Source organism: Nomascus leucogenys, chromosome 5, assembly GCF_006542625.1.
Source record: "Nomascus leucogenys isolate Asia chromosome 5, Asia_NLE_v1, whole genome shotgun sequence".
In the NCBI taxonomy this organism is placed as follows: Eukaryota; Metazoa; Chordata; class Mammalia; order Primates; family Hylobatidae; genus Nomascus; species Nomascus leucogenys.
Window position 1 is genome coordinate 121,798,227 of NC_044385.1, and position 13,035 is coordinate 121,811,261.

Consider the following 13,035-nt stretch of genomic DNA (forward strand, 5'->3'; position numbering starts at 1 on the left):
AAAACTGCTTGTCAGAGGATTTGTGTATGTGCAGGAGTGAGCCAGAACTCATATTCCACCATGCTCAGTCATTGGCGGCGAGCCGTGTGTGAGCCATTGACTGACCAACTGAACACTGTCCTAGTTTCCCTGGGACTGAAGGGGTTGCCAGGCTCTGGGACTTTGATTGTTAAAACTGGGAATATCTGAGGAAACCGGGACAAGTTGGTTTCCTCAGGACAAATGCAAGATGGGACCAAAAGGGTGGCATCTGGCACCACTAGACCACTGTGATAATTCTTCCCTGGCAGGTTCTTTTGAAGGAGAGCTGAGTGCCACTCTTCAGTGCTGCCACTGCCAATGTGACACCAACCACTTCTCCAACTCTCTGGACTCTAGTGGGAGTCTGACAATTAAATTAAATTCTCAACTATCTCCCTGGAGTTAGCATAAGATTCCACATGCTAAAGGGCTCAGTCCCATGAGACTGCTGCACTTCAGATGCCAGCTGCCCATGGGGTCCCCAGGCAACCCATGCTTCTGCCCAGCCAACTCTAAATTTTAGGGTTCCCCTGCTTAGGAAGCCATCCTCACAGGGTTAACAAGAATTCTGGACAGAAATATATTTATAATTAAGCATTGATTAGGCTGTGCTTTGACCCACTTCCTTGTAACCAAAGTCACATAACACTAGATACTGACGGTTTGCATGCCCGCTGCTCCTACAGACAGGATTTCTAATGTTAAAATCATAAGACTTTTAAGAATTGCTTAAACAGAATCATAGGATCATGAGGATTTTGTTTAAGAATTGCTTAAGCCAACCCTGAATTCCACTGGAACAGTTGACGCCAACCAGTTGGTGTCAGAGGAACTGAATCAGCATGAGAATCTATATTCTTCACCTGCCTGTCTCATGACATCGTCTGCACTCAGTCAACCATCACCACACTCCAGCCTGCTCCAAAACCCTTAAAAACCTTAGCCTCAATCTCCTTGGGGAGACAAATTTGAGGTTTCCTCCCATCTCCTTGCTTGGCGGCCCTATGATTAAACCTCTTTCTCTGCTGCAACCTGCTATCTTGGAGTATTGACCTGCCATGCACATCAGGCAATGAACTTATTATGGTTACACTTCCCACTCCTTCTTCAGGTTCTGTGATTCGCTAGAATGACTCGGTGTTGCTGGTGGTGAATCTGTACAGGTCTGCAGTAACCTCAATTCTTGCCTCCTCAGAAGAAAGAATTCGACTGAGGGTCATAAGGCTGAGTGAGAGACCAAGGCGGGTTTTAGAGGAGGAGTGAAAGTTTATTAAAAAGCTTTAGAGCAGGAATGAAAGGGAGTAAAGTACACTTGGAAGAGGATCAGGCAGGTGACTTGAGGGGTCAAGTGCACAGTTTGACCTTTGACTTGGGGTCTTATACATTGGCATGTTTCTGGAGTTGTGTCTCTTCTCCCCTGATTCTTCCCTTGGGGTAGGCTGTCCTTATGCACAGTGGTCTGCTAGTGCTTGGAAGGAGCCGCATGTGCAGTGTGCTTACCGAAGTTGTATCCATGCTCACTTGAAGCGTTCTTCCCTTACTGACATAAGAGTTAAGAAATCACTTAGGAAGATAGTGTGGGTATGGGAGTCCTCAGTAGGGATTGTCTTTTTAATGCAAAGCAGCTCCAGATCATTTTCTAACAAAGAGCAGCCTGTAAAGTTGAGCTGTAGACATAGACAAGCCAGCTGAGAGTTTGCATGGGTGAATGCCGGCAAGAACTAGGGACTAGATATGTTCAAGATGGCGGCTCCATCCTCCCTTCTCTGCCAGCCGTGTGTACAGTAAGGAAGATGGCCTGGCCAAAGCAAAAGTTCATTTGCATAATAAGATTAGGGTGGGTGACTGGCCTTCCCCGAGTGCTATGCAAACATCATAACTGATTGAACCAATCTGTGAACCCTACGTAAATCAGAAACTGCCTCCTCAAGGTGGACCATAAGATCCATCTCATCCACCACCACTGGTCTTTCCTCTCGGGAGTCCCCTCTCTCTCATTAGAGAGAAAGAGATGTTTTTCTTTCTCTTTCTTCTGCCTATTAAACCTCCGCTCCTAAACTCCTCATGTGTGTCCAAGTCCTAACTTTTCCTGATGACAAACCCCGGGCATATACCCCAATGTAGCTGCTTTATTACTAGTCTAACGTTCCTAGAGGAAGGTCATATACAAGTTAAACTTCAGTATTTTGCTACTTAGTGTGCATGCTTGAGTCTACTCACCCAACTCCTGAGATCTTATTGGGAAACTGCTGATCACGAGTTTCAGTTTTTTTCTATCTATTGAGAGACTGCCTTTCCCTGGCAATGGCTGCGACCAATTATTATTTTAGAAAAACTTTGTAACAACCATCTGACTATCACCTGATGGTCGCCTGATGTTCCTGATTGCAGGGAAGAAGGAGCCCTCCCCTGCCCTGCTCATGCCTGACTAGCCACCTGCTGTAACAAAGGGACTCAGAAAAGTGCTGTACTTATGGTTCCAGCTTTATTTTCAAGGATTCCACTCAGGGACAGCCCATGGAAGAGGCACAGAGGGCATGGCATTGGTGGGGGGAGGAGCATGCAGAGCTTCCATGCCTTGTGGGGGATGGACTAGGACACCCCCCTCCCAGGACTGCTGCATTCACCAGCCCGGAAACCCTCCAAATCTCATTCTTCAAGAGTTTTTATTGAACTCTCTCTCTAGCTTCCCTCCCCTCGCCTCCCCGAAGGCCTGGGTTGGGTGCTGGGGGTTAGGCTGAAAGTTCCACCCCCTAATCATTTGCTCCTTCTGGTGACCAGCTACACCCTGAATCCCTCTAGGGGCCCCACCTGAGCCACTTGTTAACATCAATTCAGGTGTGGTCTACAGGGGTTCCTATGAAGACACTCCTCTCACTCAGGAAGTTCCAAGAGTCTTAGGAATTTGGGCCAGGAACTAGGAACGAAAAGCAAATATATATTTGTACTACACCACAGCCAACCAGTTGATCTGTTTGAAATGACCTGGAGAGGGGCCCAGGCATCTGCATTTTTAAAAAACCACCCTTAACCCAGCACTTTGGGAGGCCACAGCAGGTGGATCATTTGAGGTCAGGAGTTCAAGACCAGCCTGACCAACATGGTGAAACCGTCTCTACTAACAATACAAAAATTAGACGGGCATGGTGGCGGGCACCTGTAGTCCAGCTACTCAGGAGGCTGAGGCAGGAGAATCGCTTGAACCTGGGAGGCGGAGGTTGCAGTGAGCCGAGATTGTGCCATTGCACTCTAGTCTAGGTGACATAGCGAGACTCTGTTTCAAACAAACAAAAAAGACACAACACCCTTAAAAGAGCTGAGAACTGGCCGGTGTTGAGAAATATTAGAAGGCAGTCTTTAAATTTAATTTGGTGAATGAAGAGAAGGAAGGAAGACAGGCTGGTACAGTTGTGAGGGAGCTTGCTTGGGAAAAGTTTGAGGGAGTGGCCTGGGGCTGGGTCCTGAGGAGTGGGTGGGATCTCTGGACCCTGTGCTGAGTGCTGAAGGCCTGCAGTTGGGGAGGAGGCTGATGCCTGCAGCCAGGGTCCTGTCAGCCTGGGCTGGGCAGACTCAGGCTGTCTGTAGCCTCAGTGCAAACAGTGATAAACGATGAAGAGCCGGACACCAAGTGGTTGGGTCTTTATTTCACACACTAAATCCTTGGTGCAGGAGAGGCCGATCTTGACAGATGGACCCAGGCTTTATAATTACATGAGCAAAGGAGTGGAAGGCACATCCGTCCTCCTCTGTTGCCCATGGGGAGTTCACATTTAAACTTCATGCTCCAGGAGATTCCCATGACATTGAAAGCCAAATAGAAGGGAAAATACAGAAAAACTTCACCAGGGGAGATTCAGTTCCACAGGCAATACATACATTCTTTAAATCTATTGTTATTATTTTTTAAAGATGTGTATCTCATTTTGTTTCCCAGGCTGGTCTTGAATTCCTGGGCTCAAGTGATCCTCCTTCCTCAGCCTCCCGAAGTGCTGGGATTACAGGCATGAGCCACCGCCCAGCCATACAATACACACATTCTTTTAGTCTCCTTTTTACCTTTGTATTAGTTTGCTAGGGCTATGGTAACAAAATACTTCAAACTAGGGGCTTAAACAACACTTATTGACTCACAGTTCTGGAGGCTAAAAGTCCAAGATCAAGATGTCAGCAGGGGTGGCTCCTTGTGAGGCTGGGAAGGAAGAATCTGTTTCAGGACCTTCTTCCTTGGCCTTAGGTGGCTGTCTTCTGTGTCTTCACATCATCTTCCCTCTATGCATATTTATTTTATTTTTTAATTTTTAATTTTATTATTTTTGAGGTGACATTTTGCTCTGTTGCCCAGGTTGGAGTGCAGTGGCGGTCAGGGCTCACTGTATCCTCAACCCCCCAGGCTCAAGAAATCCTCCCACCTCAGCCTCCTGAGTGTCTGGGACTACAGGTGTGCACCCCCACTCCTGGCTAATTTTTTTTTTTTTTTAGTAGAGATGGGGGTCTCACTATGTTATCCAGGCTGGTCTTGAACTCTTGGGGTCAAGTGATCCTCCCACTGAGCCTCTCAAAGTGCTCGGATTACAGGCATGAGCCACTGTGCCCAGCCCTTTGATGCATGTTTATGTGTTCGAGTTTCTCTTTTTAGAATATCATATTGGATTAGGGCCCACCCTTATCACCTCATATTAACTAATGATATCTGTAATGACCCTTTTTCAAAATAAGATCACATTCTGAGGAACTGGGAGTTAGGATTTTAACATGTGAATTTGGGGAGGGGACATAAATCAACCCCCAACAACCCCTAAAAAATAGTTCTCATTCCATCTTTCTTTTTGGTGCATATCAGAAAAGAGTAATGCTCTGGTAATGAAATGGGATAGTTCCCTTGACCTCGACCCCCTTTGAGGGGTGGGAACTGGAGTGACTTATTTCACTCAGCCTGCCGCTGGCCACTTCTTGTGAGAGGGAGCCTATGAGCAAGCAAGTGTGGGAACCAGAGGGAATAAATGCTGGAACTAGTCAGTCGCTCCTCTCTGGCAGAAGCAGGCTCTGTGCGGGCCCCACAGCAGCATCCAAGCCCCTGCCCTCTCAGCACCCTGGTTCTTGTCCAGCATCCAGTAAGAACCAGGTCACACAAATGGATTGAAGGGTAGTGTATGCAGAGGATTTTATTGGGCGATGGAAGTGGCTGTCAGTGCAATGGGGAGGTGGAAAGGGGATGATGCAGGAAGAAGGTGATCATTCCCTGAAGCGGCGCCATCTGAAGTTAGCCGTGTCTATCCGTAGTCTCTGACACTCAGTCGCTTCTCTGCTCACCACCCAGCCACTTGTATCCCACAGCTCAGCTGCTTATGTTGCTGTGCCAGCTGGTCTTTTTTTGGGCACAGGATGGGACATGGCAGGCCAAAAAGGCAACAATGGGATGAAAAAGATGAGGTCACCTGCTTTCACTTAGGGGCACAGTTCAAGGCTTAAGGGTGGGATTTAGCCCAGAGCCGAGCTATTCTGTATCAGTAATGGCAAAATAGTCAAATGATAGAGCTGATGGACTGGGTTACTGGACATTGGCCTTTTTACTTGGTTTGTAGGATTGATGCTAACTTGATTTATCTTGGTCTGTGGAGTTATCATAGCACTCTTGTGTTCTAAGAAGCTGAAAACAGCTCAATGAATAAGTGCCATGAAAATAAAATGTGCTGTGTCCTTTTGTGATGCAGAACAGATGGTTCTACATCCTACAGTTGAGTGACAAAGAACTTTGGTCTGGGGCATACCAGTGCCTTTCACAGGTGAGTCCATCTGAAAAAGAAAAATACATTGAAATCTCTCTGCCAAGGGCATCATCAGTGAGACTTTCACCAAGGGTATTGGCAGTTTAGATGACCATTGAATTTTCTTCTCTTTGTAAAATGAATTTTTGCTTTGAACCTGAAACATAGTCTAAAAATAATTTGTTTCTGGGCCAGCATATGCACCAGACCCATACACGGGCTTCAGTAGGCATCTCCTGTTCTTAGTGATGCTCCAAGTTCTTCCCAGAGCTGACACTCAAGTACGTTGCTATGTGGACAAGGCCGACCCTGTTCACAGGTGCTTTGGCCGATTCTTTCCATATTGATCAGAAGCAGCAGTGAAGGTTATTGTTGGATGCAATGTGCCTAAGGACATACATTTTGTGCTTTCTCTCCAGTGAGAGCAGCTGATGGCAGAATTTCATTTTGTCCAGTTATTCCCAAGAGAGAACAAATATTTGTGTTGCAATCAAAGAGAATCTAAGAATAGCAAAGAGCCAGATAACAGCATGTGGGAAGCACATGAGGAATGTGACACATTGACCCTAAAATGGGGATCCCTGTATGTACAGATGTCCTTAGCAAAGCGGCTCTTGCCATAATAATCATTACTGCTGCCTGGAAATCACTTTGCAGTGTACAAATCATTTTCAAATATGTTTCATTTTCAAATCTCATTTCATCTCTCATCACTGCTGAGGTGGGCAGAAGAGAAATGGTCTTTATTGACCATTGGGGAAATAGGGTCTGATATGGTTTGGCTGTGTCCCCACTTAAAATCTCATCTTGAATTGTAATCCCCATAATCCCCATGTGTCAAGGGTGGAACCAGGTGGAGGTGATGGGGTCATGGGGGTGGTTTCCCCCATGCTGTTCTCGAGGTAGTGAGTGAGTCGCACAAGATCTGATGGTTTTATAAGCATCTGGCGTTTCCCCTGCTTGCACTCACTCTGTCCTGCTGCCCTGTGAAGAAGGTGCCTGCTTCTTCTTTGCCTTCCACCATGGTTGTAAGTTTCCTGAGGTCTCCCTAGCCATGTGGAACTGTGAGTCAGTTAAACCTTTTTTTCTTTATAAATGAGTCTCGGGTATTTCTTCATAGCACTGTGAGAATGGACTAATACAGGGTCTCATGGGGAGAAGTGAATTGTCCAAAGTCGTAAGAATAGGAGAGAATCAGTGTGAAAATACATTTTCTTCATCTCTCTGTCTCCTGACTTCACCTTGCACCCAATCAACTATCTCCACACTTCAGCCCATTCCCAAACCCTTACAAACCCTAGCCTCAATCTAGGAGAGACAGGCCTCATGTATTGAGACCCCTGGGCCAGATGTCTTATTTTTAATTTTTAAAAATTGTGGCATGTACCATTCACATAGAAGAATGTATAAAATATATAGGTGCAGTTTAAAGGATGAAGATAAAATGAACACCATATACCCACCACTTGGGTTAAGACACAGGACATCCCCAGTCCTAGTCCTGTGGAAGCCCCTTTGCTCCTCTCTTAGTTCATTGTTCTCTTCCCCCAGAGGTAACTAAAACTGTGACTCATATGCTGATCACACTCTTGCTTTTCTTTATAGTGTTATTACGTGAGTAAGTAACCCTAGTGATATTTATTTGGAAAAACTGAGCAGCAAGTACACCTCTAGTGTCATAAGAAAGGGGAAACATTGCCACTGTCAGATGAAGGCTCCTGGAAGAAAATAAGCTGATCTCTGGGTCATAGTAGGGCTTCAGCTTGCCTAAGAACTTGCAAGAGCCCTCTGGGGAAGTCAAGGCAAGGCACTGAGTGTATCCTGGGGAACCTGGGCTCAGGACATTCAGGGCACCTGGCAGGGCTGTTGTGTGGAGCAGGTATTGGATGATAGGCAGAAGAAGGCTCAGAGCCATTGGCTGCTCTGTACTTCCTGCTTCTAAGCTCATTGTGGGCTCTCTCAGACTCCTAGGAGGGGTGAATGAGCCTCCCCAGCTAATCCAGGCAGCAGTTTTCAAAGGAAGAGCAGAACCTTCATCATCTAAGTACCCAATAAGAATCTGTGGTTAAGAGCTTCTGGAGCCAGCCTGTCTGCTTTTGAAATTTGGCCTTTCCATGACCGTTGGGCTATTTGACTACTCTGTACCTCATTTTCCTTGCCTGTAAAATGAGGACAATAATAATACCTACTTAGTAGGGTTAGTTAAAGGATAAATTAGTTAATATTTGTGAAGAACTTAGAACATTGCCTTACACATAGGATATGCTACATAAATAGGTGTGTGCATTACACCTGTGTGCATGTGTGTTTAATTAGTCAATCTGTGCTAGGCTCACCTAGCTATTCTGGGCTCAGGGTAGAAAGCAGTGGCATCTTGGTGATGACAACTCTCAGTGAGCCTGGCTCCTGTGTCTCACTGCTCCAATATGGACTGACTTGTGACTGGCACTTAATGATAATCAGGGTTCTGTGTTTATCATCCTTCTGCCGGCTCCTCCTTACCTGCATGTCTTCCTTCTTCTGAGTTTATTTCCTCATTTTACTGGAACACATCCTCCTGCAGCTTTCTAGAAAGAGTGTGTAGAGTCCAAGGGAAAACTTCCTCATTGCCCACTGAGGGTTTCACTGACATCACTGACAAGGGCCAGATTAGTAGCAGAAAATCCATACAAATGTATTTAATCATAGTTTTATGTGACCCAGAAGCCTTCAGAATGAAGATCCAAAAATACAGGGGACACTGTTCATTTTATGCTTAGGTTCAACAAGGTATGGATAGCTGTGTAGAAATATCAGGGGACACTGTTCATTTTATGCTTAGGTTCAACAAGGTATGGATAGCTGTGTAGAAATATCATTGGGCAAAGAGGATATGATCTATTGCTAATAGACTTAGTGGGAAAACCCAGCCAAGATTCTTCTTGGCCTCTCTGAGCATTCATTCCTTCCTTCTGGGTTTGACATAGGGCCCTCTCTGGAAAGGGGGTCTTATGATCTACGATCAAAGAAGGTAGGTCAGATAATTCTTTTTAAATTTTTTATTGTTTAGATAGAATCTCATAGTGTTCAGGCTGGAGTGCAGTGGCAGGATCTTGGCTCACTGCAACCTCTGCCTTCTGGGCCCAAGCGATCCTTCTGCCTCAGACTTCTGAGAAGCTGGGACTACAAGGCTCATGTTGTCACACCCGGCTAATTTGTGTGTGTGTGTGTGTGTGTGTGTGTGTGTGTGTGTGTGTGTGTGTATATATTTATTTTTATTTATTTATTTACTTTTGTAGAGACAGGGTTTCACCATGTTTCCCAGGCTGGTCTCAAACTCCTGGACTCAAGGGATTCATCTGCCTCGGCCTCCGAAAGTGCTGTGAGTACAAGCATGAGCCACCATTTTCAGCCCAGATAATTCTTTATGGCCACTTTTTACACAGAAAGATGTAGGGAAAGTAAGACTAATATTTTTAGGTTTTGTGGCTAGCTTTGGGGAAAAGAGGTTCTGGTTTCTATGACCTGCCTTGGGGAAGAGGGATTCTAGTTTTTATGGCTAGCCTCAGGGGAAAGTAAAAGGCCAGAGACTGAAGGGTAGAAGAAGGTCAGAGAGTTGCTTCCAAGGCCTTTATTTTGAGATATGGTTTCCTGAGACCCTATAAGTGCAATGGGAGGTAAAGATTTTGCATTTATAAAAAAGTATTTCCATTGATAATTTGGCTCATATAGCCTTCTAAATTAGATATCACAGTAATTATTTTCTTTTAGAATTTTAAAGGCATTGCTCCATTGTTTTCTTACTTCCAATATTACTGTAGAGAGTTCTGAAGCCATTTGATGCCAGATCTTTTGCATGTCATCTATTTTTTTCTCTCTGCAGACTTTCAGAATCTACTATTACTCTTGTGTTCTGAAATTTCTCAGTGATGTGCCTTGTGGTAGATCTATCTTTATTGTTCTGGATACTTGCTGGGTGGGTTCTGCATCAGAAAATTCACACCCTTTGGATCTGCTTATTTTCTTGTAGTATTTCATTGATGATTTTCTTCTCCTCCCTCCCTCCTTCCCTTCTTTCCCTCCTTCTTTCTTTTTTTTTTTTTTTTTTTTTTGACAGAGTTTTACTCTGTCACCCAGCCTGGAGTGCAGTGGCCTGATCTCAGCTCACTGCAGCAGGCTGATCTCAGCTTACTGCAGTGGCCTGATCTCAGCTCACTGCAGCCTGGACCTCCCTGGGCTCAAGTGATTGTCTGATTTTAGCCTCTCATGTAACTAGGACTACAGGTGTGTGCCACCACATGCCTGGTTAATTTTTGTATTTGTAGAGATGGGGTTTCACCATGTTGCCCAGGCTGGTCTCAAACTTTTGAGGCTCAAGTGATCCACCCACCTTAGCCTCCGAAGTGCTGGGATTACAGGTGTGAACCACTGTGCCCAGCTGCTCATCTATTTTGTTCTTTTTTTTCTGAAATTTCTTTTATTTGAGATTAAACTTCTGGTCTGCTAACTTTTCTGGTTTTTCTTTTATATTTTCTACATCATTGTCCAGGAAACTTCCTCAATCCTATCTCTGAACACTTCAATTGAGTTTTTAATCTGTGCAATCATGTTTTTAATTTCCAAGAACCATTTTTGTTTTTGTTTGTTTTCTGAATCTCCTCCTCTTCCTCTTCCTCCTCCTCTCTTCTTCTAAAAATGGCATCTTTTTATTGTTTCGGGATGCAAACTTCTCTTATCTCTTGCAAACTTCTCTTATCTCTCTGAGGAGATTAAAGCTATTTTAAATTCTTTTTTTTTCTACACAGTGTCTCACAGCTAATAATTTTTAGAACTAAGATTTAAAATCAGGCAGTCTGACCCCAGAGCCTGCTCTCTTGACCATTGTACTAAAATGCCTTCTTTGAAATAAACACTGGGTTCTGGCCAGGCTAAGAAGCCAATTAAGCAAAAACATCAATTTTTGTCCTTTCTGAAACCACACTAAAATTAAATGAAAGGAATTTTAAAAGAAAGACAAGCTCACAAGGACAAGGAGAATAACATAGCTAATGACAGCAACAAAATATCAGAAATTAGATTTTTGTAAGAAATTATTAATTTATATAAGAGCTTAACAGTGCCTGACACCCAATATGTATATAATAAATGTTAGCTAATATTAATATAACAACTGAAAGCACTTTAAAAATATTCTAAATATGTTGTATATGATTTAAGAGCTTCCTTGCACTTCACCAAGTTCTTGTTCCAAATGAGAATGTTAAAGAAGACAAAAAAGTTAACTTATTGAAATGATATTATAATTTTTGGACTGAGTTAATTTCTATTCTACAGAAAAAAATCTGATGTATAACACGTAGAGAAAAGGAATGCATTATGAAAAATCTGGGTATGATGTAATTTAATGATGGATGGTATATTAAACTATATATATCTTAGTTCAACTTGAAAACTCCCATGGAAGATACCAAACTAACATGAAAACAGCAGATAAATTATTATATGAAAGTATAATCTCGATATAATGGCAAAATTAAATAATGTCAACAAATGTTTTTAAACACAGATAAAACAGCAACAAGGTGCTGATTTGGGGGAGCATCCAAGGGTGAGGTCTCAATCTACACCTTCAAGAAGCTCATTAAGGAAGATTGATATTTGCTAGTTAACTATAAATCAAAGCAGAATTAAGTAATGATGTTAACAGAATTACAAGCAAAGTGCGACTTAGGGGTTTGGCAAAGGGAACAATTAATGCCAACCAAGAACACTGGCAAAGGCTTCATGGATGAGGGGGCATTTGAACTTGATTTTGAGAGTGTGCCAAGGATGGTTTCTCTGGTCAAAGAAACTGCAAGATCAAGGCCCTGAAATGCAGAAATTCATTGTTCCAAGTCCTGTCTGGCTTTCTATGTACTGTCCATTTTCACCTTTTACTATGTCTGTGACTGGGATGCGCAGTTTAAATGTTAAATGTTCTTAAATTTGTCCATTGGTCAATTTTGTTTCTCAAGTAGACAGTAAACTTATTAGGGACAGATATGTCATAGAATTCTTTTGTATTTTACCCTGCTAATCTCACAGTGTTAGTACATAGTAACTTCTCAGCAAATGCTTATTGATGATACAGGAACTTTTGCTGCTTGGATAATATGTTTTAATATAGGAAAACTTAGAGTGCAACAGGAAAGCAGCAATCAGGAAACTATTAGAATTTTAGAATTCTCAATTGTTTCAAAAATATTTTTGAACTTGGTTGTGAGTCTAGAGACCAATCACAAAACAAAACTCGAGTTGTCAAGAAGGAATTTATTTATATTTGACATCAATTGCCAAAAAAAGCCATTTGAAAAGCACTTTCCTCCTGCTGAAAGTGCTCACATAAAAGTATTTAGAACTTAGAAGTTCTAAGAAGTAACATTAGCAGAGCTAGATGCTATTAGAAACTGTGACTGGTTCTAGGATTCTAAAAACAAAAGGGCATACTGTTTGCTGTTCTTCAAGTGGCATTTGTTTCAGGAGTCTTTATTGTGTGACTGGGTGGGCTCTTAGAATCATCCAGGCCATCTACTTGACTGCCTAAGGAGATGCCTGCCCTCAGAGTTGGACTTGTTTCAATAGAGCAAACTTTCTTTTTATTAGTTATCAATGTTAGAATTAAAAGCTCAGATTCGACAATTAACTCATTTTACAATGTATCCCGAATGCATGCCACTTGTCATGACTTCCTGTTGTATGACCACTATCCTACACAATGCAGGCAGTGCCTTCATGCCTGAACCTATCCTACTAAATCAGTCAAAATGGAACTCTGGTTTCTGCAAGATTTCAGCATGGAAGAGAAGATCCTAAAAGATGTACTTCTATACCTGGAGAAATGTTGAAGAAAATCGTATGCATCTGAAAGCCCCTTGAGAAGAACAGATTCTAGGGCAATAATATAAGACCTCATAAAGTATAAATCCTGGCAGACCAATTTAATTTTTCAGGGACATTGTGGCAAGCCTGATCGATGGAGAGGAAGCCGAGGATGTAATCTGCCTTGACTTTGTGAACATTTTAGGTTTATACTTACAAGCACACCCATCAGAAACAGAAAATAAGCTGCTTCAGGAGCACATAAGTTTGCAGTACTGAGATGAAGGCACAGCTGTTTCACTGAGCTCTGGCTTTATTTTTGCCAGGGATGTTAGTTCATCTCACATCCATGACAGCGTGGTGAGGTGAAGGAGAAGAGCTATGCAGCACAGGTTGCTATGATGTCCAGGGC

The 13,035-nt window shown here is 43.1% G+C and overlaps 1 protein-coding gene across 1 annotated transcript in view; it reads left to right on the forward strand.

Annotated features, from left to right (window-relative positions):
- LOC115835066 (heparan-sulfate 6-O-sulfotransferase 3-like) overlaps positions 1–6,818 on the forward strand; it is a 315,304-nt gene extending 308,486 nt beyond the window's left edge. Inside the window, exons 4-6 of the mRNA XM_030812461.1 lie at positions 2,413–2,529; positions 5,733–5,804; positions 6,779–6,818. Coding sequence (XP_030668321.1) covers positions 2,413–2,466 — 54 coding nt within the window. The 3' untranslated portion in view covers positions 2,467–2,529; positions 5,733–5,804; positions 6,779–6,818. The remainder of the gene's footprint in view (positions 1–2,412; positions 2,530–5,732; positions 5,805–6,778) is intronic.
- Positions 6,819–13,035: the final 6,217 nt, after the last annotated feature.